The sequence below is a fragment of the Hippocampus comes genome, unplaced genomic scaffold, assembly GCF_001891065.2.
Source record: "Hippocampus comes isolate QL1 unplaced genomic scaffold, H_comes_QL1_v1.1 scaffold279, whole genome shotgun sequence".
NCBI classification, from domain to species: domain Eukaryota; kingdom Metazoa; phylum Chordata; class Actinopteri; order Syngnathiformes; family Syngnathidae; genus Hippocampus; species Hippocampus comes.
The window spans coordinates 185,830-210,744 of record NW_017805456.1 but is presented as its reverse complement, the minus strand read 5'-3'; the positions used below and the strand labels follow the sequence as shown (position 1 = coordinate 210,744).

The 24,915-nt window shown below is 48.4% G+C and overlaps 4 protein-coding genes across 6 annotated transcripts in view; 3 read left to right on the top strand and 1 right to left on the bottom strand.

The window, feature by feature from the left end:
* Nucleotides 1–447: 447 nt before the first annotated feature.
* Nucleotides 448–1,887, top strand: LOC109518619 (peptidyl-prolyl cis-trans isomerase A-like). Its single transcript, XM_019874631.1, has 6 exons — nt 448–723; nt 872–902; nt 1,163–1,251; nt 1,349–1,445; nt 1,523–1,598; nt 1,667–1,887. The coding sequence occupies exons 1-6, from the start codon at nt 571–573 to the stop codon at nt 1,800–1,802; spliced, it is 582 nt and encodes a 193-aa protein (XP_019730190.1). The 5' UTR covers nt 448–570; the 3' UTR covers nt 1,803–1,887.
* A 671-nt stretch (nt 1,888–2,558) lies between these two features.
* Nucleotides 2,559–17,355, top strand: polr3a (polymerase (RNA) III (DNA directed) polypeptide A). 2 transcript variants are annotated; one of them, XM_019874526.1, is made up of 32 exons: nt 2,559–3,149; nt 3,813–3,948; nt 4,024–4,161; nt 4,329–4,500; nt 4,577–4,731; nt 4,875–5,114; nt 5,253–5,415; nt 6,215–6,351; nt 6,435–6,538; nt 6,608–6,749; nt 7,220–7,360; nt 7,448–7,517; nt 7,736–7,863; nt 7,998–8,136; nt 8,502–8,666; nt 8,748–8,920; nt 9,383–9,494; nt 9,663–9,781; nt 9,864–10,001; nt 10,329–10,499; nt 11,685–11,798; nt 12,487–12,573; nt 12,645–12,727; nt 12,803–12,973; nt 13,137–13,230; nt 13,310–13,402; nt 13,667–13,831; nt 13,983–14,147; nt 14,296–14,427; nt 14,612–14,744; nt 15,267–15,337; nt 16,555–17,355. In XM_019874526.1, the coding sequence occupies exons 1-32, from the start codon at nt 3,106–3,108 to the stop codon at nt 16,630–16,632; spliced, it is 4,173 nt and encodes a 1,390-aa protein (XP_019730085.1). In that variant the 5' UTR covers nt 2,559–3,105; the 3' UTR covers nt 16,633–17,355. The 2 variants fall into 2 exon arrangements, with proteins under 2 accessions (XP_019730085.1, XP_019730084.1); XM_019874525.1 differs by lacking the exon at nt 16,555–17,355 and having other exon boundaries at nt 15,267–16,138.
* Nucleotides 17,356–17,639: 284 nt separating this feature from the next.
* On the bottom strand, nt 17,640–21,213 carry qrfprb (pyroglutamylated RFamide peptide receptor b). The gene is made up of 6 exons (XM_019874589.1): nt 20,776–21,213; nt 19,561–19,719; nt 19,041–19,102; nt 18,612–18,847; nt 18,367–18,464; nt 17,640–18,288 (listed from the first exon to the last, which is right to left on the bottom strand). The coding sequence occupies exons 1-6, from the start codon at nt 21,143–21,145 to the stop codon at nt 17,900–17,902; spliced, it is 1,314 nt and encodes a 437-aa protein (XP_019730148.1). The 5' UTR covers nt 21,146–21,213; the 3' UTR covers nt 17,640–17,899.
* Nucleotides 21,214–21,768: 555 nt separating this feature from the next.
* Nucleotides 21,769–24,915, top strand: part of tbata (thymus, brain and testes associated) — a 3,931-nt gene continuing 784 nt past the window's right edge. Inside the window, exons 1-7 of one of the 2 annotated variants that reach the window (XM_019874605.1) lie at nt 21,769–21,976; nt 22,071–22,257; nt 23,254–23,409; nt 23,493–23,581; nt 23,984–24,133; nt 24,211–24,292; nt 24,510–24,623. In XM_019874605.1, the coding sequence (XP_019730164.1) occupies nt 22,092–22,257; nt 23,254–23,409; nt 23,493–23,581; nt 23,984–24,133; nt 24,211–24,292; nt 24,510–24,623 (757 nt within the window). In that variant the 5' untranslated portion in view covers nt 21,769–21,976; nt 22,071–22,091. Of the gene's footprint in view, nt 22,258–23,253; nt 23,410–23,492; nt 23,582–23,983; nt 24,134–24,210; nt 24,293–24,509; nt 24,624–24,915 lie in introns of both variants that reach the window. The other variant, XM_019874604.1, reaches the window with a different exon arrangement.

Sequence of the window (24,915 nt, the reverse complement as noted above, 5' to 3'; positions counted from 1 at the left end):
GTTGGTGTCATTTTAAATATTCTAGTCTGTCGCTTGCACACTAAAGAAAATAAGGAAAAATAACAGGTCCAGAAGATTGTAAAGTAAATCCACATTTTTTTATATCATGGACACGCCACAGTCTGTGTTTGTACATTGTATTATGTACAGTACAGTCATTTCATACTGATTGGAATTTTTTTCATTTGTTTTTTAGTCTTGCAGAGCTGTATGTAGTTATACCATGTGACACCCTCATATTTATCCAATAAATATGTATTCAGATTATATGCGGTCTTTTTTTAATGTGTGTGTTTTTTTTTTAACTAAAGCCATAATCCAACAGTAGCTATCACATTTTATTTACATGCTAAGCATTAAACAAAATGCAGATAACGTTGTCGTCATTGTAATCTCGCGATGTTTGTACGACACTTCACTCCCATGTTTACTTCCGGGTTTGACGGTATATACTTCCTGGTTACGCCTACTATTACAGAAAAACGGCGTGACTTTGAAACGTGAGCTGAGTGACCTGGGCCAGTTTGCCAAGCTTGTTTGGTAGATTTCCGTTTTCTTTTCTCAGGTAAAATGATGCTGATATCGAACCGCGTGAAACTATGCTCTCTGGCGTACACTGTCACGAGAATGTGCAGCAATGGCCCGGCAGCTGCCAACAACAACCCGACGGTATATTTCGACATTTCAGCCGATAACGAGCCTCTCGGTCGGGTAACCTTCGAGGTGAGGACACATTGAAAAACGGAGGAAAAAAAATAAAATAATACCTCACCTTGATTTGACTTTGGACACACGTTTATTCAGTCGCAATTGAACTAATGAATGCTCCATTTCCCCTTTTGTTGTGGGTTGTCTGTGTTGGTTTGGCAAGCTGAACGCTGAAGTGGTGCCAAAAACCGCAGGTAAGCAAAAAAAGTTCTTTGTACTATTTGGTCATTCTGAAAACTTATGAAATCAAAATTTACAACCAGTATGTTGAGCATTTTTGTCCAGCCATGTCAAATGAGTCACGCACTGGTTGTTGTGCAGTAATCCTCATGAGTGTTTTCCAGGAAGATGGGAGGATTCTTTTTGTGCAACATTCTTCCCCCTCTTGTTGTTTTTTTTTTCCTTCGGTTTCTTTTTTCGTGTGTATTTAAAGAAATTAATTTGCTTCTGGCAGAAAACTTCCGGGCCCTGTGTACGGGGGAGCACGGTTTTGGCTACAAGGGCTCCACCTTCCATCGGGTCATCCCTCAGTTTATGTGCCAGGTGAGTGCACGCACCTGCAAGATCTTGTTGTTGCTGTCCTCGCGCCACCCCCCCAAAAAAAAATCTTAATGCCACCCCCCCCCCCTTTTTTTTGAAGGGTGGCGATTTCACAAACCACAATGGAACCGGCGGCAAGTCCATTTACGGATGGAAGTTTCCAGATGAAAACTTCAAGCTGAAGCACACCGGACCTGGTAGGATGAGGGGAGTGGGGGGGGGGCTCTACTTCTCTTGAAAAAATAAGTCTGAACACCCCTCTTTGCTCCTGCAGGCATCTTGTCTATGGCCAATGCAGGACCAGACACCAATGGATCGCAGTTCTTTATCTGCACCGACAAGACCGACTGGTACGTGCTGACTGGGAAAGTGTGCCCAAATTGAATTTTGTCCAAGTTGCGCTGTTTCCCCATCACAGGCTGGACGGCCGACACGTGGTATTCGGCAGCGTCAAGGAGGGACTGGACGTGGTGAAGAAGGTGGAGTCTTTGGGCTCGCGCTCGGGACGCACGAGCAAGAAGATCACCATCAGCGACTGCGGCCAGCTCACCTAGTCGTCAGTGGCTTCACTTGAATGTCTCGCCAAGAAATGTGAACTTGAGCCATTATGTTCTTCAAACATTGTCTTTTTAAAAATGCGGATGAGTCTTTTGGGGTTTTTTTCCTTTTCAATTTCAAGCACAATCTCGTGTGGGTTAGAGCTTCACAGTTGGGTGAAGGTTTCAAGATTTGAAGATGGAGTTTCATAAGAGTATGTGACTCGTGGCCCTCCCCGAGTGCAAAATGATTTGTTTGAAACTGCAATCTTTTAGAAATTATTTCTGCACAAATGTGCAATACTTGCCATTTGCTTCGATTATAGGTGTCAAACTCCGGTTCTGGAGGGCCGCTGACCTGCATGTTTTTCATCTCTCCCTGTTGCAACACATTTGATTCCAATGAACAGGATCGATATCAGGCTTCAACAGAGCTTGAGATGAGCTGATCATTCAAATCAGGTGAGCGATGGAAATCATGGAGGATGGCGGCCCTCCAGGACTGAAGTTTGACACCGACTTCGATCAATGACTGATATTAATTTGCTGCCATCTCGTGACAAGTTGTAATGTCGCAATCACTATCGGCTAGACAACTGCCCACATATATGCGTAAAGTATGATTTTGTTGTACATTTCAGAATGTACTCAACTTTATGTGCGAAACTGTGTAAGTTTTTATATACTAATCGTATAAAAAAAAACAATTTCAATATGAAGAAACCGAGACGAATAAAGTTATGTAAAAAATAGATCGATATTTTTATGCTGCGTTCAAAGCACCCTGTAACTTTATGTTTTCCCACGATATAGTTCACTTGCAAGTCCTGGCAGTGACATTTTGTATATTTATTTTGTGTGTATTTTTGTGTCAACCACTAACACGTATAGCAAAGGTAAGGAAATCCGGTTCTTCGAGAGTCATATCCTGCGTGTTTTCGATCCCTCCCAACACCAACACACCTGATTCAATTGTTCATGATGATTCCACGCCTCTCCACAGCTGGCTGATGAGCTGAGGTGTGAGTAGCCAGAGTTTTTTTTACACCTGTAGGATGACCGAGACGGAACGTTTCCAATTCATTTTATTTTTCCAATTTGTGAAAAAAAGTATGCATTTTACCATTGTCGGGCAAAATACAATTGGACTCTGAACGCAACACAACGTGCAGTACTAGCAGCGTGTTTGTTTGCTCGGCTTGCTCATCCACAACATGGTGCAGTGAAGTTGTATGTCGTCTAATCTTGCTGGCCGGAATGAGAGAAGAATAAAGCACGTTTATCTAGATTCGCGTGGGAAGCGAAGCGAAGCGCTGCCAAAATGGTGAAGGAGCAGTTCCGAGAGACCGATGTGGCCAAGAAAATGTGAGTAGCTCACGAGCTTTCGTTAGCTCGCCGGCTAAAGCTAACGCCATGACGGTTTACAATGATGTGGGTTTTTTTTTTTTAACAGCTTTATCCGACAGTTAATTTAAAGCTGATTTCAAAGATATAAGCATCATTTTCTAGACAGTACACATATATTCTGGCTCTTTAAAGGCAGTTTAAAACGCGCCACTTCGGCTTCATGCAAAGTCGACGGTCTCAAGATTTTCGATGAGACCTTTTTTTTTTTTTTTGAACCAGAGTTTCAAACTTTCATAACTTCATTATCCAATTGTCAAAGTCTGGTATCATCGGAAATTTCACCAAACCCAGAAATAGACAACAAATAATGATGATAAACGAATCATCGAAAGTCAAGGGCGCAGGTTTCACAAAAATAAGTAATGGTCAAGAGCCGAACTGAGTTTGCAGATGTCCTTTAATTTGACACTCAAACACACACAGGCAAAAACAAATTAAGAGTTGAGAACAAAAACTGCATAAATTGTTAAAGGAATAAATATAGCACAAATTCTTCAAACGTTTTTGAGGGGTGTTCTGCTTGATGTGCTTTGTTTCACAAAAAGCTCCGGTTTGTGCGAGAAAGAGCTGCATTTTGTGAAACGAATGCATGCTCTCCACCCCCCCCCCTTCTTCCTACAGAAGCCACATTTGCTTTGGCATGAAATCAGCTGATCAAATGCGTCAGCAGGCCCACATTCAGGTGGTCAGCAAGAACCTGTACAGCCAGGACACAAAACACTCGCCGCTGCCTTATGGAGTATTGGATCACCGCATGGTATGAAAATGCTTTATTTAAACACTGAATTTGAACCAGTGCACCAGTCACGTGTTGATATATTTTGTCATATAGGGGACCAGCGAGAAAGACCGACCGTGTTTAACCTGTGGGAAGAATCTGGCTGATTGTTTGGGACACTACGGCTACCTGGATCTGGAGCTGCCATGTTTTCACGTTGGCTACTTCAAAGCCATCATAGGAATATTACAGGCCAGTGCACATGATAAATGGCTATAAAACAAAACTCGCGGACAATCAAACTTTTGTTTTCATGTCAATTGTAAGTGCAAATAATTCTAGAACGGTGATTTGGGGAGGGGGGGGGCAAAAAAGCAACATTATGGATGTACTGAGAAGACATGTTCATTTTCTTTCAGATGGTCTGCAAGACTTGCTCGAGCATCATGCTGAGTAAAGAGGACAAGCTACAGTTCATGGACATGTTGAAACGGCCCAATTTGCCCTACCTACAGAAGCGAGGGCTGAAGAAGAAAATCTCCGACAAATGCCGCAAAAGAAGCGTTTGTCTCAATTGTTCGGCGTTCAACGGTGATGAATCCCACAAAGTATTTCTCTGCAGGACTTGTAGTGGTCGTGCTCTTAGACGTCTTGGCCTGCTCCTCAGGGACGGTGAAGAAGTGCGGCCTGCTGAAGATCATCCACGAGAAATACAAAACCACCAAGAAGGTGGTGGAGCCTTTCGTGTCCGACTTCCTGCAGTCCTTTGACACGGCCATCGAGCACAACAAACTCATGGAGCCCCTTTTGGCGCGAGCACAGGTCCAAATGTTCTGCGCTCAGGCCAGCCCACGTATCAATTTGTTCTTTCTGTTTTTTTTTTAATTCGCCAACAATAATCGGTCAACTCCAAAGTGACTGTTTACTCTATATTAAGTCCGTACGTGTTGGCGTCTCCTGTGCAGGAAAACCTCAACCCTTTGGTGGTGCTGAGCATCTTCATGCGCATCCCCCAAGAGGACGTACCGCTGCTGCTGATGAACCCCGAAGCGGGCAAACCGGCCGACCTCATCCTCACCCGCCTGCTGGTGCCGCCGCTCTGCATCCGGCCCTCCGTGGTCAGCGACCTCAAGTCGGGCACCAACGAGGACGACCTCACCATGAAACTCACCGAGATCATCTTCCTTAATGACGTCATCAAAAAGGTTGGGCGGTGGGCTTAAGTTGAGACCTGCTGCAAGTAACCGATGCCCAGATTTTAATTGCCTACATGCTAGCGGCAAAAGGCCTGTGAAAACTTGTGCCTTAAGACATCACAGGGGAATTGAACTCTTGTCCTCCAGCATCGCATGACAGGCGCCAAGACGCAGATGATCATGGAGGACTGGGACTTCCTGCAGCTGCAGTGCGCGCTCTACATCAACAGCGAGCTGTCCGGCATCCCGCTCAACATGGCGCCCAAGAAGTGGACCAGAGGCTTTGTGCAGAGACTCAAGGGCAAGCAAGGTATGCGGTGGACTTATTTTCATATCTTACTTGGCGTATGAAGCTGTCAATCGATGTCGTTTTTAGCTCGCCGTTAGCTTCTGAGTTTTTGATTTTAATAAAATTTGAAGTTGGGCGGGCGTCAATCACATGCTGTTATGATGATGATTTGATAGCATTTTGCTACAAACTTTGAGGACTGTGAATTTGACACCTGGGGCCGTCGGGGAGCCATATCTCTCGCCCTTACGGGATTCACAAAATAATTCAAACATTTTGGTCTGCGTCGGGTCCACAGCTCTTTCAAATTTTGCTCTAGCCCCGTAAGACCCGAACTCTTGCAAGGCTTGCGTTTTTATTTTCTGTTCAATATTTAGGCTAATTGGGACCTGATGAGTGTAAAAACAAAGAATGATCTTTTTACATGATGTAGTTTCTGAGAAAAATGATGTCCACATATGAGGACATTCGTTAAATTTGAGTGAACACAATATGAAATGTATTATTATTATCTGAATGTTTGGGTGGGTTGTCTGCCATCTTGAATTTTTACTTGAATTTGAATTGACATGTGCTTGTTACACTCTTCTTCCACCACTAGGGTGTAGTTTAACGTCCTCATAAGTGGACGCCAGGCCCTTGTAGTCCAAAATTTAACATTGTAGTCTTGACAACCAAAAAATGTGATGTCCACACAGGTGGACGCCAGGTCGTAGGAGGCTAGAGGCGTTCCATTTTGTTCACGGCCAAAAATCAATGGAGAAGCTTTTTAAGAACCATGAACTGAAATGTTATTCAATCAAGTGCTGTGACGACACAGGCCGCTTCCGAGGCAATCTGTCGGGAAAAAGGGTGGACTTCTCCGGCAGGACCGTCATTTCCCCGGATCCCAACTTGAGGATCGACGAAGTGGCCGTACCCGTGCACGTGGCCAAAATCCTGACGTATCCGGAGCGCGTAAGCCCCGCGTCCCCTGACAATGCATTTCACTCATCTCATTTGTCTCATGCGTGACCGCGTCAAATGTGTGACCGTGAAAGGTCAACAAAGCCAACCTGGAGCTCATGAGGAAACTTGTGCGCAACGGCCCGGACGTTCACCCCGGCGCCAACTTCATCCAGAATCGACGCAATCAAATGAAAAGGTGACGCGAGGCGTCGGCGCTCGTTCAACAGATGGAATTTTCCCCGCCCTCACGTTTGCTCCCTGGCAGGTTCTTGAAATACGGCAACCGAGAGAAGATAGCGCAGGAGCTGCGCTTCGGTGACATCGTGGAGCGGCACATGATAGACGGCGACATCGTCCTTTTCAACCGGCAGCCCTCGCTGCACAAGCTCAGTATCATGGCGCACATTGTAAGTTTGCCTCAATCCCAGCAGCCTTGGACTGGATGTTTTGACGAAATGAAGCTCCTCCCCTCAGTTCGACGCTGGTGCTTGGCCCCAAGATTCCACTAGGTGGTGCCAAAGCACTATTTCTTTTGGGGGCCTGTGCACAAAAATAGCAAATGGGTAAAATTTTTAGCAAATAACAGCGGAGAGGTGAGAGCAAAGAAATCTGTGACCAAGTGAATTTATGAACGGCAAAGCAGAATGACTGATGGCCATTAATTGTGAAGGTACGCAACAGTTAGCCATACAGTTGTGAATCTATTTTTACTTGTGTGTGTTAAAATGCCCATACAGTTAAGTTTTGCGCTGTCTGACCCTGGCAGTGAGGATTCCAGTTTCTTTTATATCTCCCCTCCCCGTTTTGTTTTCAAATTTTGAGCAACATGACCTGTCGCTTGGGTGCCACATTCTGACAGTTTTTCCCAATTGGGCAGGCCCGAGTCAAGCCTCACAGGACTTTCCGCTTCAACGAATGCGTGTGCACGCCGTACAACGCCGACTTTGACGGTGACGAAATGAACCTCCACCTGCCTCAGACCGAGGAGGCCAAAGCCGAGGCTCTCATCCTAATGGGGGTACATGGGACTGCTCCTGCTTGTGGAATTCTTTGCCCCCGTTGTCTTTGTTCCATTACCGCACTTTTTTTGTTTTCTCCCCCCCAGACAAAAGCTAATCTTGTCACACCAAGAAATGGCGAGCCGCTGATTGCTGCTATTCAGGACTTCCTGACAGGTAATGTCAGGCTCCGGTGAATGTGTCTCTTCCTTCAACCCTTACAAACTGCTGCTGTGACTTCACAAGATTTCTCGTTCCTAATTTGTGATGGTTAATTATTATGAGCATATTCTCTTTGGAAATTGACCCGAGGGACATTTTGTGCGTGCGTGTCAACGTCTTTTTGACCTTGTCAAGCGAATGAAGAAATAAGTGAGCATGTTTGTGCCTCCTAGCGGGCTATCTCCTCACACTGAAGGACACCTTCTTTGACCGATCCAAAGCATGTCAGATCGTGGCGTCCATTCTCGTCGGCAAGGATGAAAAGGTCAAGATTGCGCTCCCTCGCCCATCAATCGTGAAGGTACGCCTTAGTCTCCAAAGTGGGGTTTGCCATGTGCTGATTTTTCTTCTGAACTGATCTGAACCGGTCATTTTTGTTGGCTTTGTCAGCATGTACATAGCCCACCTAATTTTCAATGTCATGCCGTCCTTCAGCCCATGGCTCTGTGGACGGGCAAGCAGATCTTCAGCCTCATCCTGAAGCCGAGCAAAGATTGCCCCGTCAAGGCCAACCTGCGGACCAAGGGCAAGCAGTACTGTGGCAAAGGCGAGGACCTGTGCCACAACGACTCATGTAAGCCTTTGAAAAGTGTACCGACGCGCTTTAGTGACACTCCGCTATTTTGTCCAAGAAGAGCGAAAATTCCAAAACCTTTGAATTTATTTTGAAATTGCCTCTTGATGCCGCAAGTTGGCAACGACGCTATGAATAAATAAAGCTCGTCCCCTCACTTCAACGCAGCTCCTTGGCACCAAGATGCCACCGCCGTAATATATATTGATCCCACCATCAAAGCGTGCCCGACCTCACTCGCTGTGGCTGCAGCGACTGTCGAACGAATGCAAACAAACAACTGCCGTTTTCCAACAGCTTTGAATTCGTCGATATGACATCCTCGGGTTGTGTTTTTTTTTTTGGTTCCTGCCAATTGTTTCCAGTCGTGGTCATCCACAACAGCGAGCTGATGTGCGGCAGCATGGACAAGAGCACCTTGGGCTCGGGCTCCAAGAACAACATCTTCTACATCCTGCTGAGAGACTGGGGACAGCTGGAGGCGGCAAACGCCATGTCCCGCCTCGCTCGACTCGCCCCTGTGTATCTCTGTACGTCATCGCCTGCTTTCAGGGCTTTTCATTTGACATTTAGGATGTTGTATTTTTCCCCCCGCCCCCTACGGCTTCCAGCAAACCGAGGCTTTTCCATTGGAATCGGGGACGTGACGCCCGGCCAAGGTCTGCTGAAGGCCAAGCAGGACCTGCTGGATGACGGCTACCGCAAATGCGACGAGTACATCGAAGCCCTGAAGACGGGCAAGCTGCAGCAGCAGCCTGGCTGCACGGCTGAGGAGACTTTAGAGGTTCCCCCAAAGTTGTACCAGTTTGACTTTATTGACTTCATTTTGTTGGGGGGCGTGACGAAGCAAAGCACACTTGAGATATTTAGAAGTCGGAGGTAGTAAATGCTTGGATTCCATTTGATGGATAGAAGCATCCACCGCACTGTATAACTTGAATTAAATTTAACGTCAGACGTAAGAACAACGCATGTCACGTTTTTGCAGTGTCTGAGTTGGGGTTTTATGTCTTCCTATCAACCTTTTCCTCACATCAACCCGCCAACGGGCAGCTCTGCATCCCACGGTTCTATTGAACGGTGGCATGCTGCTTTTTCTTTCAATGATGGGCGGTGACATTTCCAGCTGTTTGCGTTGGCTTAACTCGCACCGCATGTTGACTTGAGTCATTGCAAGTGTGGCTTTCGGTGGCGCTAATAGCGCTGTGATTTTTACATACCCCCCTCCCCTTCTATTTATTGACAGGCGCTTATCCTGAGAGAGCTGTCGGTCATCAGAGACCGTGCGGGCAGCGCTTGCCTGAGGGAGCTGGACAAGAGCAACAGTCCTCTGATCATGGCGCTTTGCGGCTCCAAAGGCAAGTCACGTGGAACTTTTTATCCCTCAAAATTGGAGTAGAAAAGAGCTACACGGTGGTGCCGTGACGGTGTAAAGATGCACTCATGTCTTCTTGTGTACAAACGCGCACACACAGAATGCTTAAGACTTTTTTGTTGTTGTTCCTCCTCCTTTCTTGTGCACCCAGGATCTTTTATCAACATCTCTCAGATGATTGCATGCGTGGGCCAGCAGGCCATCAGTGGATCTCGAGTACCTGATGGTTTTGAAAATCGCTCCCTGCCTCACTTTGAAAAGCACTCCAAAGTAGGAGCCAACATATAAACCCTAATTGTGCTCCCATCACCCCCCCCCCCTTTTTGTTAGCTAAGATTTCTCATTTTCGCAGTTGCCCGCCGCGAAAGGTTTTGTGGCCGACAGCTTCTACTCTGGCCTGACTCCCACCGAGTTTTTCTTCCACACAATGGCCGGCCGCGAGGGTCTGGTAGACACGGCGGTGAAAACCGCAGAGACGGGCTACATGCAGGTGAGATTGGAGCTTACTATTCTCTTCAGTGACACGTCCGCTCTCCGCAGCTGCCCTCGCAAATCCTGCGGAGAGAAAATCCGGTTAGCGGGGGACGAGGCCACGTTTTTATTTTCAAATCCCCCCCAGTCCCCATAATTAAAATGTCAGTGAAACATGATCAGAGCGGCGTGTGTTGCCAAGGCGATGGATTTCGATGGCCGTAGAATTGGCCAAAGCCGGACACGCTGAGGGAAGATTCAAATTTGGGTGATGTCACCTCCATACGCCCTCCGTGTCCGGAGAAGCGGAAACAAAACAATGGACTTCTCGTTTGCTTTTTGACAGCGGCGTTTGGTGAAGTCCCTGGAGGATCTGTGCTCCCAGTACGACCTGACGGTGCGAAGCTCCACCGGCGACATCATCCAGTTCATCTACGGCGGCGACGGCCTGGACCCGGCCGACATGGAGGGCAAGGATGAACCGTTGGAGTTCAAGAGGGTCTTGGACAACATCCGTGTAAATCTGGGCGCCCACTCTTCGCCGATTCCTTCTTATGTCTGAGCTGACCTGTCGCCGTTCACAGAATTGGAGCTTTGTGTTGAGCTAAACGGGATCAGGTTCCACACTTATCAATGTCCTGTACAAGTTTGAGTGTTTCCTCACGTCCCCTCGCTAAAAAGAAGCTTCCACAGAGTAGTGCCAATTTTACACCGGCTTTCCATCGACGTCGTTTGCTCCCCCAAAGCGACGTGTTGTTATGAGCCCTGACGTGAGTGACTTAAAACATCATTTAATTGCATCAAGGTGGGCAATTTCTCCGCCTAATATATGCATATTACCTCATTAAAATACCACCGGAGCACCGAGATGCATAGTTTGTGATGCACTTGGCCTACTGCGTGCTTTTGGGAATGAGACCGCTCCATTTTTAGCGCTAAGCCACGCGATCGTTTCGTGAATTCAGCCCGGATTAGTCAGTCGAGTAGTTCCATAATAAAATAAAAGAGTATAAAGAGAGAAATGTTTTCCTCGGTGTTGTGGCTTTTTCCCCCCCAGATTTTTTGCTTTCAGTTAACATTTGAGCCTTGACTGCTTCTTCAGTTAATGGTTTCGGAGGGGAAAAAAAAAACGTGGAGCCAGGGTGCCCACAGTGGCAAGGCGCCGGTAACAACTTGGCCTCGGCTGCGCCTTGAAAAATTCGAAGGGCATCTTCCATTTGTCCTCAGCACTCGCGTTTGTTAAAATACGAGATGTTTGGCAAAACACCTGCACATTGAGAGAAAAAAAAATGAGCTGAAGGTGGGCCTTGACATTTTACGAACGTAAAATAACATGCCTACTAAAAGTTAACAAGCCCTGCGCTTGCGTCGTCGTATATGTGGCAGTCTTCTCGGCATCTTTGCACTGTTAAGTGTCGAAGGACGAATTCTTGTGTAGCTTCACTTAAATGCTTCAAAGCAGTCGGATGAAAGCTGATGTGGTGAAGAGATGCCCAGGTAGCCAAAGTTCTTACGTCCTATTCGGAAATAGACACTTGTACACAAACAAACAAAAAAAAACTTAAGTGTAATGACTTCCCTCCACGGCATGTTCCAAGTTGTCCTCCCCTGACTTACTTTGATCAATGTCGAACAGCGAGCATAATCGCTGCAGTCGCTTAGGTTGTTACTTGCCCTCACGTTGCCTCTTCTGTCCCCGCAGGCGGTCTACACGTGCGCGCACGAGCCCACCCTCAGCAAGGGCGAGCTGGTCCTGGCGTCTGATACCATCATGAAGAAAGCCGACTTTGTATGCTGCAGAAACAGCTTTTTGGAGGTACGCGCACCGAAGCGGAGCTGTGGGCTCACATCTGTGATGAAGAACTCAATTAAATGCCTCGTGTGATACACTTGGGAAAGAATTTAGCCCCGTTGGCGAAAGAAAATTACAAAAACGACTTCACATTCTCCATTGGCAAGGTTTCACTTGGGCCACATTTTCTATGACAGCCCTAATCCAAAATGGATGGCGTTATTCCCCTACAATTAAAATTCTGCGAGAATCCCTTTAGTATTCCAGTAAACAAACTTCCCCCCCCCCCCAAAAAATAGTGAATTATTTATCTTCAAGAATGCTTCATACTCACTGCGATACATTCATGTCACGAATGACGATGTGTTGAACTTTTTGTGTAGGCGCTAACCGAGACAGGCTCAGAGAAGTACCTGGAGGTAGAGTGGCTGCGCATGCTGGCACGTCAACGCGGTTTATTTTTTTTATTATTGAACTTTTTGAGTTGCGCATCATCTTGACCTGTGCGGTTTTGAAACGGTGTGTGCATTACGTTTGAAGAGAGTTAAACGGCAGCGCTAATGTTGTTGCCCTGCAACAAAGCTGATCCCCGAAATGCCCGACGCATGGTTCTCTCCCAGCTGGTTGGTTGCGTGGCATCTTCACGACGGCATGCCCTGCGCGTCGCTTTGCTCGTGACTCCTTTCACGACTCCTTTCCCCTCCGCCGTCAGGAAATTAAGAAATTCATCAGGGGCTTCTCAGAAAGGATCAAGAAGACCAGAGACAAGTACGGCATCAACGACAACGGCACCAGCGAGGTAGATGTCGCCGATGTGCTCAGTCTTTTTTTTTTTAATCCCCCGCTCACCTTTTCTCAAATACCCTGCAGCCAAAAGTCCTCTACCAGCTGGACCGCATCACCCCGACGCAGCTGAAGAAGTTTCTGGAAACCTGCAGGGACAAGTACATGAGGTTGGCATGCCCGCACGGTCACGCGCGCGTCGCTGTGTTGTGGTTGAACGCTTTGTTCCAACGGGCGCCCCGCAGAGCGCAGATGGAGCCGGGCTCGGCGGTGGGGGCCCTGTGCGCCCAGAGCATCGGAGAGCCCGGGACGCAGATGACCCTGAAGACCTTCCACTTCGCCGGCGTGGCGTCCATGAACATCACTCTGGGCGTGCCTCGCATCAAGGAGATCATCAACGCCTCCAAGAACATCAGGTCAGACGCCGAAAGGCTTTTGAGGGAGCGTCGGACGAGGGAAAAGTCGCCACCACCCGGAATTGTCGTCCGACTGGAAGGCAGCGTCTTGAAGGCAGTTAACTCTTGTCTTAAATATCGTTACGTTGCTTCTTTTGGGGCATTTTGATGCCCCCTCACTCAGCACCCCGATCATCACCGCGCATTTGGACGTGGAGGACGACGCTGACTTTGCACGGCTGGTGAAGGGGAGGATCGAGAAAACGCTCCTGGGCGAGGTAACCCAAAGCCGACGCTTACCTCTCAGCGACGGACAAAATAGTGCAGATTTTGTGTTGTTTTTTTTTCCCTTTGCAGATTTCGGAATACATCGAAGAGGTTTTTCTACCAGACGACTGCTTCATCTTGGTCAAGTTGTCCCTGGAGCGCATAAGGTTGCTCCGACTGGAGGTACAATAACTAAGGCACTGATGATGTCACAAGTACAGAGCTTTCTACTTGTCACGGCTTCCGTGGAGTAATTAAAACATTTTTTAAAATTCAGTTTTTGGCCCTTTTCGGGCATGTTTTTTTTTTGGGGGGGGGGGGGTCATTAGCCAGTCACTTTCAAGCCTCCTGGGCATGGCCCGGCATCGTCTGTTTTCAAACGTGACGAAAAGCCCTCTCGTCTTCTCGCACGGTCCCCGGCCGTGACGGTCTCGTTGGCCTTCGTAGGTGAACGCCGAGACTGTACGTTACTCCATCTGCATGTCGAAGCTGCGCGTGAAGCCGGGCGACATCGCTGTGCACGGCGAGGCCGTGGTGTGTGTGTCGCCGCGGGAAAACAACAAAAGCTCCATGTACTACGTGATGCAGTCGCTCAAGGCCGAGCTTCCCAAGGTGAGAACACGCGCAAGCGGCACAGAAACACTCGTCCGGGAAAACACTTCGCAGCAGGAGTGCGAAGGTGAAGGTGAAAGGTTTGTCATAGCGGCAAAAGTCACAGGCTTTTGTTTGTTTTTTTCCTCCTCTGCCCGCCCCACGCGCAAAGGTGGTGGTTCAAGGTATACCCGAGGTCGCCCGTGCCGTCATCCACATCGACGAGCAGAGCAGCAAGCGCAAGTACAAGTTGCTGGTGGAGGGTGACAACTTACGGGCTGTCATGGCAACCCACGGCGTGAACGGAAGCAGGACCACGTCCAACAACACCTACGAGGTGCAAATGAAAAGAAGATGATGCCTTCCACGTGTCTTTGTGTGACTTTTCGCAGCTTCTTTCATATGAGACCGGAGTCTGACCTGAGAACAGAGTCCCCCCCGCAACCCCTTTTTTGAGTTGTGGAGTTTTGATTTCTCACACGCAGGTGGAGAAGACGCTGGGCATTGAGGCGGCCAGGTCGACGATCATCAATGAGATCCAGTACACCATGGTCAACCACGGGATGAGTATCGACCGGCGCCACGTCATGCTTCTCGCCGATCTCATGTCCTACAAGGTGCCGTTCTCTTGCTAGCATTTATGTGTTACACCACGAGCCACTTTAATGGTGCGAGCAGCAGGAAATAAAGTGAAGAATATCGCCTCCAAACATATCGGAAAGGTTTTATAGTGTAAGAGTGACATTGTAACACGTGTAGAGCAAGTGTACTAATGGATGGTCCTCTGACTCCCCAAAATAGGGGGAGATACTTGGCATCACCAGGTTTGGCTTGGCCAAAATGAAGGAGAGCGTCCTCATGCTGGCATCCTTTGAAAAAACGGCCGACCACCTCTTCGACGCCGCCTACTTCGGCCAGAAGGACTCCGTCTGCGGTAGGCTCGTGTTTGATATATTTGTTCTCATCACTTCTCATCAAACTGTTGCGCGGCAACGCCGGGACACTTTTGGTGAAAATTGCCAATGTATCTGCTTCCGTTCTACTCATTAGTTATCTAACTACAGACAAAAACGGCAGGGATGGATTGATGTGCTGCGGGCAATCTGAAGATCCGCTTTACATTCAGCCAATTGCTGGGGAGCTCATTGGGTGGCTAGCGCTTCACAGCGCAGATGGACAATTACCTCAAGCATACGGCGAAAGCCACGAACCAGTTTTGGAAGGCAAAGTAGCGCAATGTTAATGTGATGCCCAAGTGAGCTTTGATCGAATTGTTGTACCGAGCCCAAAAGATGAGAATTGTGTCCGTGTCCCAATACAAATGGAGAAGCACCCGGTTCCCAGACGCACGTTAGCATACGTCGGCATAGGAGCCCCAGTGGCGTCTCGTGTACGTTTTTGTACCGAGAGAAATTGCAATTTGTCACCCAATGACGACGTCTTTCCCCATTTGCAGGCGTGTCCGAGTGCATCATCATGGGCATTCCCATGAACATCGGCACGGGCCTGTTCAAGCTGCTGCAAAAGGCCGACAGGGCCCCCTCCTTGACCAAAAGGCCTCTGCTGTTTGACAACGCCGACTTTCACATCCCTCTCGCCACGTAACGGCCGGCCGGGGCAAGGGAAGAAGACCTGCGACGCCCATTTGTAAGTGCCTGCTTATGTCGCATCATTTCCACCATCATTGGAGAGCAACACTTGCTTGGTTGGTTGGTTTAAAGACACGACATCATGTTACAGTGAGGATTTGACTTTTTTTTATTTTTTTTTTTTATATATAAATCTGATGATTCCCCTCGAGGCACGGACACTACCCAAACTCCTTCGGGTTTCAGTTTGTCGTCTCCAAGAAGAACCGTATCACAGTCAATGTGAAACTGTTTTTCTTCATTTGTCTGCTTGACGCGAATATACAAATGTGTTTTGTTTAATCATGATGCTGCTGTCTTGGTTTTTAGAGTGCATTATTATGGAGTGCTAATTTATTTGATAAACACTCAAAATATAGATTTTGGAGGGGGTGGTGGGGGAGCAGATAAATGGCATTTCCACTCGTTTCAAAGGAGTGTTTTGATTCACGAGCGTGGGGGCGGAAGGAAATGAAACTCAAAACTCGCTCGCTGTTTTTTTTCCTTTATTTCACTGTCGTTTCCATTTCTACTTGAATGGGTGATGAAAGTGGTCAAATGGAATTCTTTCACTTGACATAAACAAAAAATGAGATTGAACTGTGCACTAAAAGCCTCAAAATTATTTTCAGAATTGTTTTTTTTTTCCCACTCCAAAGGCTCATTTGTCTCGTGCAAATAATAAAACACCTGAAATGTGCTTTTGCCTTCCTCGCCGGCCCTTCATTGCCTCTGAACCTTTGCTGAAGAGTCATGTTGTGCCACGCCTCCGCCTTTTTGCAAACGAATGTTATCAGCTCACTTGGTTTAATTTCAATGAATTGAGGGTACATTGTCGAAACCGAGACTAAAACGATACAAAATTCAATTTGAATGCAAAGACAATCTTATAGCATGGCAACAATTTCGGCAACAAAAACCATCGACACGGATCAGGCGAAGCTCAGTTCTGTCGTCATTACACAGTATGACAAAATAGTCGACGACTTTTTGAAATACCCCCAAGAGTACGATACTACGTCTCAGCTGCAACATGAAGCGAACACGACAAGAAACATTCAACCCTGAAGACTCTTCAAAGACCTTCTGGCAGTCACGGACTCGCTGCTGCAAAAGGCCGACAGGGCCCCCTCCTTGACCAAAAGGCCTCTGCTGTTTGACAACGCCGACTTTCACATCCCTCTCGCCACGTAACGGCCGGCCGGGGCAAGGGAAGAAGACCTGCGACGCCCATTTGTAAGTGCCTGCTTATGTCGCATCATTTCCACCATCATTGGAGAGCAACACTTGCTTGGTTGGTTGGTTTAAAGACACGACATCATGTTACAGTGAGGATTTGACTTTTTTTTATTTTTTTTTTTTATATATAAATCTGATGATTCCCCTCGAGGCACGGACACTACCCAAACTCCTTCGGGTTTCAGTTTGTCGTCTCCAAGAAGAACCGTATCACAGTCAATGTGAAACTGTTTTTCTTCATTTGTCTGCTTGACGCGAATATACAAATGTGTTTTGTTTAATCATGATGCTGCTGTCTTGGTTTTTAGAGTGCATTATTATGGAGTGCTAATTTATTTGATAAACACTCAAAATATAGATTTTGGAGGGGGTGGTGGGGGAGCAGATAAATGGCATTTCCACTCGTTTCAAAGGAGTGTTTTGATTCACGAGCGTGGGGGCGGAAGGAAATGAAACTCAAAACTCGCTCGCTGTTTTTTTTCCTTTATTTCACTGTCGTTTCCATTTCTACTTGAATGGGTGATGAAAGTGGTCAAATGGAATTCTTTCACTTGACATAAACAAAAAATGAGATTGAACTGTGCACTAAAAGCCTCAAAATTATTTTCAGAATTGTTTTTTTTTTCCCACTCCAAAGGCTCATTTGTCTCGTGCAAATAATAAAACACCTGAAATGTGCTTTTGCCTTCCTCGCCGGCCCTTCATTGCCTCTGAACCTTTGCTGAAGAGTCATGTTGTGCCACGCCTCCGCCTTTTTGCAAACGAATGTTATCAGCTCACTTGGTTTAATTTCAATGAATTGAGGGTACATTGTCGAAACCGAGACTAAAACGATACAAAATTCAATTTGAATGCAAAGACAATCTTATAGCATGGCAACAATTTCGGCAACAAAAACCATCGACACGGATCAGGCGAAGCTCAGTTCTGTCGTCATTACACAGTATGACAAAATAGTCGACGACTTTTTGAAATACCCCCAAGAGTACGATACTACGTCTCAGCTGCAACATGAAGCGAACACGACAAGAAACATTCAACCCTGAAGACTCTTCAAAGACCTTCTGGCAGTCACGGACTCATCTGGACTACGGCTGAACGGACCCCGTTCTCAGTTCAGACGAGCTTAATTGGAAAATGGCCACTTGGATTTGCCACGACCAGCTCCAAAGTCCCCCCTGTCCAAATCTCCTCCATCTCCCGGCGCCTCGGCACTTGGTGCTCATTTCCCCGAAGAGTCGGAGTTTGCGGCGAGCTCCGTTTGAACGGTGGAGCGCTTTTCCCCGACCTCCCCCGGGGAGCTCTCGCCACGCGACGAAGCGGACGGACCCCCGTCGGCCCCGCGCCGCTTGGGGCCGTCGCTAGAGTCCAACTCGAGGAAGGCCTCTCTGGTTTGCAACTTGATGAAGCGCACGGGCGGCGCCTGGACCTCGGCCCGCTGGCCGGGCTGCCGCGTGCAGCGCGACAGCGCCGAGACGCAGCTCTTCTTGAAGTTCTCGTTCATGAAGGCGTACACGATGGGGTTGTTGAAGCTGTTGAAGAAGCCGACGGCCTGCACCACGGCCACCGTCATGTTGAGCGTCACGTCGTCGTATTTCTTCTCCAGGTCGTCTAAAACAAAGCAAGTCGACATTCAACCCTTTTGCCCGGACGGACGGCACCCGTGGCGAGTTTTTGGCGGGTATTTACAGTATTCGAAGAGCATGTGGACCGTGTGGAAAGGTGCCCAGCAAACGGTGAACAGCAGAACGATGATGATCATCATCTTGACGGCTCTCTTCTTCTTCCTGCGGAGGACAAAGTCGACAATCGGCCTTCAGTCGAGGCTTTTGCCCGCACGAGTGTGAGCCGTGATCACAAAGTCCCTCTGTCGACATCAGGACGGATTCTTCCATGTCAACTCGGTGCGGGCGGCCCACGCACGTCATTCCTACCTGTCCATCTTGACCAGCTCCCGTTGATTCATGGTGTTGAGGACCGACGAGTCGCCCACCCTCTTGCGTATCCACAGCTCAAAGGCGATGCGGGTGTAGAGGAAGAGCATGGCGGCCAGCGGGAGCAGGAACAGGGCCGCCATGATGAAGGTGGTGTACGCCCGCCGGTCGCTCAGCGAGCGCCACATCTCCTGGCAGCACACGTGGTGGCGGTCGTACACAAAGTCGTACTTGACCTGAGCCGCGAAGCGCAGAGATGATGAGAAGCCGCGGAAGCAGCAGCCGCCGGCGCTATTCAAACACGGGCGCGACTTTTGAATGTCGATGGCCTGCAATTTGAGTCCTTTCATCTGACGCTCATTTCCCAAAAGAGGAACGCGAATTGCCGCAGTGGAGTCGAAGCATTTTGCACTCGCACTCGTGACTCACTTTGAGCTGCTGCACAAACAGCATGGGCGAGCCCACCATCACCGAGGCCAGCCACACCAGCCCTGCAACAAACCCCCAAAAAGGACAAGTCGGACCATGGAAAGCCTTCATGTTTCAGGGTTTTCGTAAACAAGCCCTTTTATCTCTTCGTGGCCGTGTTGGATGACGGCGTAATAGGGTGCAATGTTGATCTCCGACCAGCAGAGGGCAAAGTTTTCCCCTTTGACAAGAGGCTTGCGTTGGCAACGTTCTGTTTTGGTGTTTTGCAGCAAAAACATGAAAACAAGTTGAGACCAATCCTTTGATGCCCGCTCATGCTATTTAAGCCCTGTTCAATCGACAACATTGGCTATGCGATCAACCTCCGAGTGATGGCGATCACTTCTCGCCGTCACGTTGGCGTGCGGCCCGACTCGGTGAATCTCGATGCTAAACCCTCACCCTTGCTTAAAACGCTCTCCGAGGTGGAGGGATCAACTTTGAAGTCTAGGAAACGGGAAAGAAAGGCAACGGGAAATACCCAGCATCTTGTACGCTCTCCTGGATGTGGAGCGTCGCCTCATTCGAAGCGGGAAAACGATGCCCAAGTATCTCTCGATGGCGATGCAGGTCATGGTGAGGATGCCCGTCACCACCGCCGTGGTCTGCACGAAGGGAACCGTCTTGCAGACCAGCACGCCTGCAAACAAAGCCCGTGCCGCATCACGTCACTTTGCGCCTGAGTGAGTGCTAATGCCCCCACCCCCCACCCCTCTTGTGCAACGCTGCCGCTGCTCAACAGTGTTCTGTGGGCTCTACCTGACCAAAAATGTCACTTATGCGATCACATGGCGGTGCAAAAGATTTGTGGTTTTGTGCTTCGCCCGACGACAAGATTGCTTGCGTGTCAACTATGTTGAAATTGCCTGAGGTGCTCCTCCTCGAGCACCACCCCAAAAAAGAAAAATTCCAATTAAAAATCACATTTGAAAATAATGTCATGGTTTGATTTAATTTTTTACCACAAAAAATGTTTGCTTCTTTATAGGATCGGAAAATGTGTATTTTGTTTGCTTGTTTTGAGATTTTTTTTTAAATGTGTTTTTCAATGCAAGTCAAATGAACAAAACTTTTTAACCAATTTTCAGGGGGGGAAAACTGACTTTTGGAGGTAAGTGCTTTTCATGTAAAATTTCAAAGTGAAATTGAAGCATGTATCACAAAAAAAATACTTTCACATTTATTAAGATAAGAACCTTTATTTGTCCCACACTGGGAAAATTTGCAGTCTACAGCAGAATTTATAGCAGCAGAAATAAAAAAATATTTGTAAAGTTGTGCAAATAAAATTTGATTATCTCGGATTTAAAAAAATAAATCACACATTGAATAATGGACTGTAGGTTCTATTAAATTTCTTTTGCATGTAGGTCTACAGTTTTAAAAGTGAAATAAAAAACATTGTCTAGTTTTGCTTTTTTGTTCCTTTTGAAAGTTGAACAAGTTAGATTTTTGTTTCGCCGCGAATAATGGGATTTTGCAATTGGAGTTTTATCTCGGGTTGTTTGAACGAAAAAATTTGGAGATGCATGCTTTTATTTTGTATTGGAAAATTACAGTCGATAGAAGAGTTGTACAAGTAATTAAAAAAAAAAAAGTCAACAACTCTGAAAGAAAAGCATGGCACTCGGTCGCTACTGCTGTTGGTGCTGTTGTTGTTTTTTGCCAAGAAGGCCACGCAAGCCCACAGACTGACCTCCGACCCACTGCGAGGTGATGTTCTGCAGCAGCGTGAAGGGCACGCAGAAGAAAGTGATGAGCAGGTCGCTGACGGCCAGCGAGCAGATGAAGACGTCGGTGGCGGTGCGCGCGGCGCGCTTCCTCAGCACCACCGACAGCACCAGGCTGTTGCCGCTCAGCGCCAGCGCGAAGATCAGCGCGTAGATGACCACGAACGCCGTCTTGGCGCCGCGCGGCAGCTCCGCCACGTACACCAGCGGCGGGATCTTGTACGTGCTGATGAACTCCTGCCGGCTCAGGTTGTAGTAGCGCAGCGTCTCGCGCAGCACCTCCGGCGTGATCCTGGGAACCGACGCCGGCCAGGGCTCCGCGGACGGCGCCGACATCGCCGCCGCCGCCGCCTCCTCACCACTGCGCGCGCGGAGATGACGCTTGGCTGGCTGCTCGCGCCGATCCCCGTTCGAGGCAAAAAAAGGACGACGAGGAGGAGGGAGGGAGCATATGCTTCCCCCCCCCCCCAAGCCGGACACAGGTGGCTAAAGTAACGAACAAAAGTACTGATGTCTGAACACCGGTTACTAATTGGACTCCTTCGAGTGAAAAGTAGACTCTTTTAAGAAAACAATTGAATTTTTACCTGAGGAGGCAAAAGTACTCGCACAGTGTACTGATACTTCAAGACCCAGATGAAAATACCACGACTGATTGAGCTCTTTAAAAAGTACAGGTTCTTTTATTTAAAAAAACAAAAAAAGTGTTGCTCCGCTCCGTTATCCTCCTTCACCTCCAGTTCGGTCGTCTTGTCTTGCTCCGCACCTTCTTCGCTGCCTCCTTTTCTTCAACCACCTCCTCCCCATCTTGACCCCCTCCCCCCCTTTTTTTGTGTATGTATTTAGCTCCTCGTGCTCATCTTGTCTCCTCACCTTCCTGCTCCTCCCCTCCGTCCTCCGCATTGTCTTCCTCTGCCGCTCATCGCCACCACCCCCCTTTTTTTTTTTTGCACCTCCTCCTCCTCCCTTAGCTCTTCCCTCCTTGCTCGAGTTTGGACCCGCAACCAAAGCGACGTCTTGCACAAAGCCCGGTCAGCGCATTGTGCGCTCTTTTGTCTCCTCGGTGTCGATGAAGCGGTTGCGAAGGATACGCCATGTCTCTCTTTGCTCTTGTTTCTTAGCGACCGCCAGAACGTCAGACGGCGCGGATCAGTTTTCCAAGCTCAGGTGCATTTGGCCTCATGCTCCTTTTTTATTTATTTTTTTTTGTGATTTAGCACAACAATGTCAAATCCGAAGTAACTCGGCTTTCTCCCTCCAGGCGCCTTCCCCTGCCCCAAATATGTCCGGACAGATGAGCTCGTGCCCAAGCGGGGGTCCCGGCCGGCTCACCCCCGAGCGGAACGAGGCGCCGTCGACGGCGGGCACGCCGAGGTTCGGTGCCCTCAGCCACCACTCTTTCTTCTCCAGGCACAACCCGCACCCGCATCGCGTCAGGCACATTCAAGGTGAGCGAATGGCCAAATGACTTTTTGCTCCCTTTGCCGCGTTTGCTTTTTCACTTAAGTTCCTTCTTGTCCCTTGGCTGTACGAATGAAAAAAATTAAAAATTCAACGTGATAACTTGCAGTTCCTTTCCAAAGTATTGGAACGGCAAGGTCAATTCCCTCGTCGTTGTACACTACCGAAGACATTTGGGTTTTATATTTCGAGGCAAATCTGCGACCAAAGTTTGCTCGTTTCAGCGTTGATTTCTCAAATGGCAATTTGACATATTACGGCGTTAAATGGAAGAAACTGTTCGTACCGTTGAATGCTGACCAGTTATTTTGCAGATGAGCAAAGTTGCCTGCACGTGCACTCGGCTGTACTCTGTGCTGACCTTCACCAACTCCCAACAAAAGAAAAGGACAGATCTGTGAACGGTGTCCCTCCATGGTTTTTTTTTCTGTCTTGAATAAATGTCAAGTTTTTTTAAAATATTTGTTGTCTTGGCTTCCCTGGACAAGACAACTTGGCACCCCAGACGGAACCTCGAGTGGTTGCTTGAGGGGGGAGACGGACGAGAATTGGACTGCGCAACCTTCTTCACCAAAAAAAAAAAACCTGAAGAACTCTTTCCTCGTAAATTCGAGATGGGGGGATTCCCGTCCGGCTCCCTGAAAGCTTCCCCCCGAGGTCTCGACGAGCTCAAACTGTTATTTGAACACGGTAAATTGAATTTCAAAATTCATGATCAATAACGATGGGTGGTGGTAGACTGGCTGAATGAATCGCCTCAAGCCAACGGAGGAGCAGTTTGAAGGGAGGAAGCCCGAGAAACGGCAACTGAGAGGGACTGCGGTAAAGGCCTGGAAATGAATTTCAAAACTTCACACTTATGAGAAAATGAAACGGTGTCTTTGCCCGTCCGGACGGCGGCGCTGCGGTAAACAGAAAACATGAAAGCCAAAAGTGTTGAATGCTCGACGTTTGTCCCTCGAAGTCACGTTGTCCGCACTCAGGTCTCAACGGCAGGCCCGTGTGCACGGTGAGAGATGACTGGTTGGTCAGCTCCTCCTTGTTCCCGCACCCGCTACTCAAGAGTCACGTGCAGAGGCAAGCCGTCGTGCCGGCGTTGGCTTTGACGCCGCATCGGACTCACCTGGCCAGCCAAGCAGGTCATTAGGGAAAAAAAGAAAAAAAGACATTTTCTCATGTTGTGCCTTTTGAAGAATGTCTGTCTTTGCTTGTTTTGGCCCAGCAATGTTTTCAGAAGCCTGGAGAGATGAGCTCAGGGAGCTGGCAGCCAAAGTCGGTCCATCTTCCCAGGCGCAAGAAGGGGAAATCGAGGTACGGAAATGAGCGACTCACTCGGTCCCTCCCCGCTGGCCGACTGAGCGCTTGAGCGAGCAGTTTTGGCAGTGAAAATGGCCCCAAACAAGCTCCGCCCCACCTCTGCAAACCACTCAAGACCAGAGTGGGGCTCTGTGAAATTTACTGAGAGCCCATGTGACAAAAGAACATCTCGAAGACCCCCTGACGCCTCATTCAAACAATCGGCGAGCTCTGCAGGAGTCTGATTACCATCCTGATCATTTTTGAATCACGGGGGAAACATTTCAAACATGCACGTTTGACAGCTGATCTGACATGTTGGTCCCTTCCTGCTCTCCGATGCAGCTCTTCAGCGTGCGTTTTTCATCCGCACGTCGACCCAACTGATCACAATGTTTTGTCGTCGCTCCATCGCAGGCTCAACTGACAGAAGAGCCCGTCCGGCGCCAGACCCGATACTCTGCCCAAACCGGGCGACTGGTCCCTGCATCCGCCAAGTCTCACCCGCGTCGACCTCCTTCCCAGCATCTGGACCACGGCAAACCTTTCCACGATCAAGAACTCATGGTACAGCAAACCCCGTGTCGTCACGGCGATATGCCCGTCCTTGCGAAACCTGTCCCCCCCCCCCCCCCCTTCCGCAGGTACTGGAACTGCTTTGTCAGATCCTTCAGACGGATTCATTGCGGGCGGTCCAGCAGTGGCTCTTGTTGGCCGGCCACAGAGGTGACACTCGCTGCGAAACGAAGGCAACGTGATGTTCTCGGAATCACAAATTCAGAACTCAAAAATCGATCAAGACCAAAGGTGGACTTGCTGCCGAAAACATGAACCAGCATTAAAAAAAAAAAAAAAAATTGTGCATTCTGTATGTGATAGCGAAGTGAATGAAATGAAAACAAATGTCCCAATGCTGCTTATCAATGTTGTCCCCCCTCCACAGAGAAGGAGCTGGTGACGGGGATGCTCAAACGAGTGGACTTGTCGGGCCGCAGCACCTTCTGGCCTCCAGCCCCTTGTCTTTCCACCCCCAGGGGAGGACACCGCGGCGAGCCAGGCAGGCGGCCACCTCGCATGTTTGCACCCTTTTGAGGCCGTCCGGTTTGCATTAAATTAGCTCTCAAGTCCTGTAAAGGCCCATAAATAAAAAGCCCGTGGAAGAGTGGGAACCCTGCAAACGCCCTAACCCCCCCAAAAATGCCATGACCCCTCTAAAACGTCCTAACTCCCCCCAAAACGCCATAACCCTCTAAAACGCCATGACCCCTCTAAAATGTCCTAACTCCCCCCAAAATGCCATGACCCCTCTAAAACGCTCTAACTCCCCCCCCCAAACCCCCACACCACCA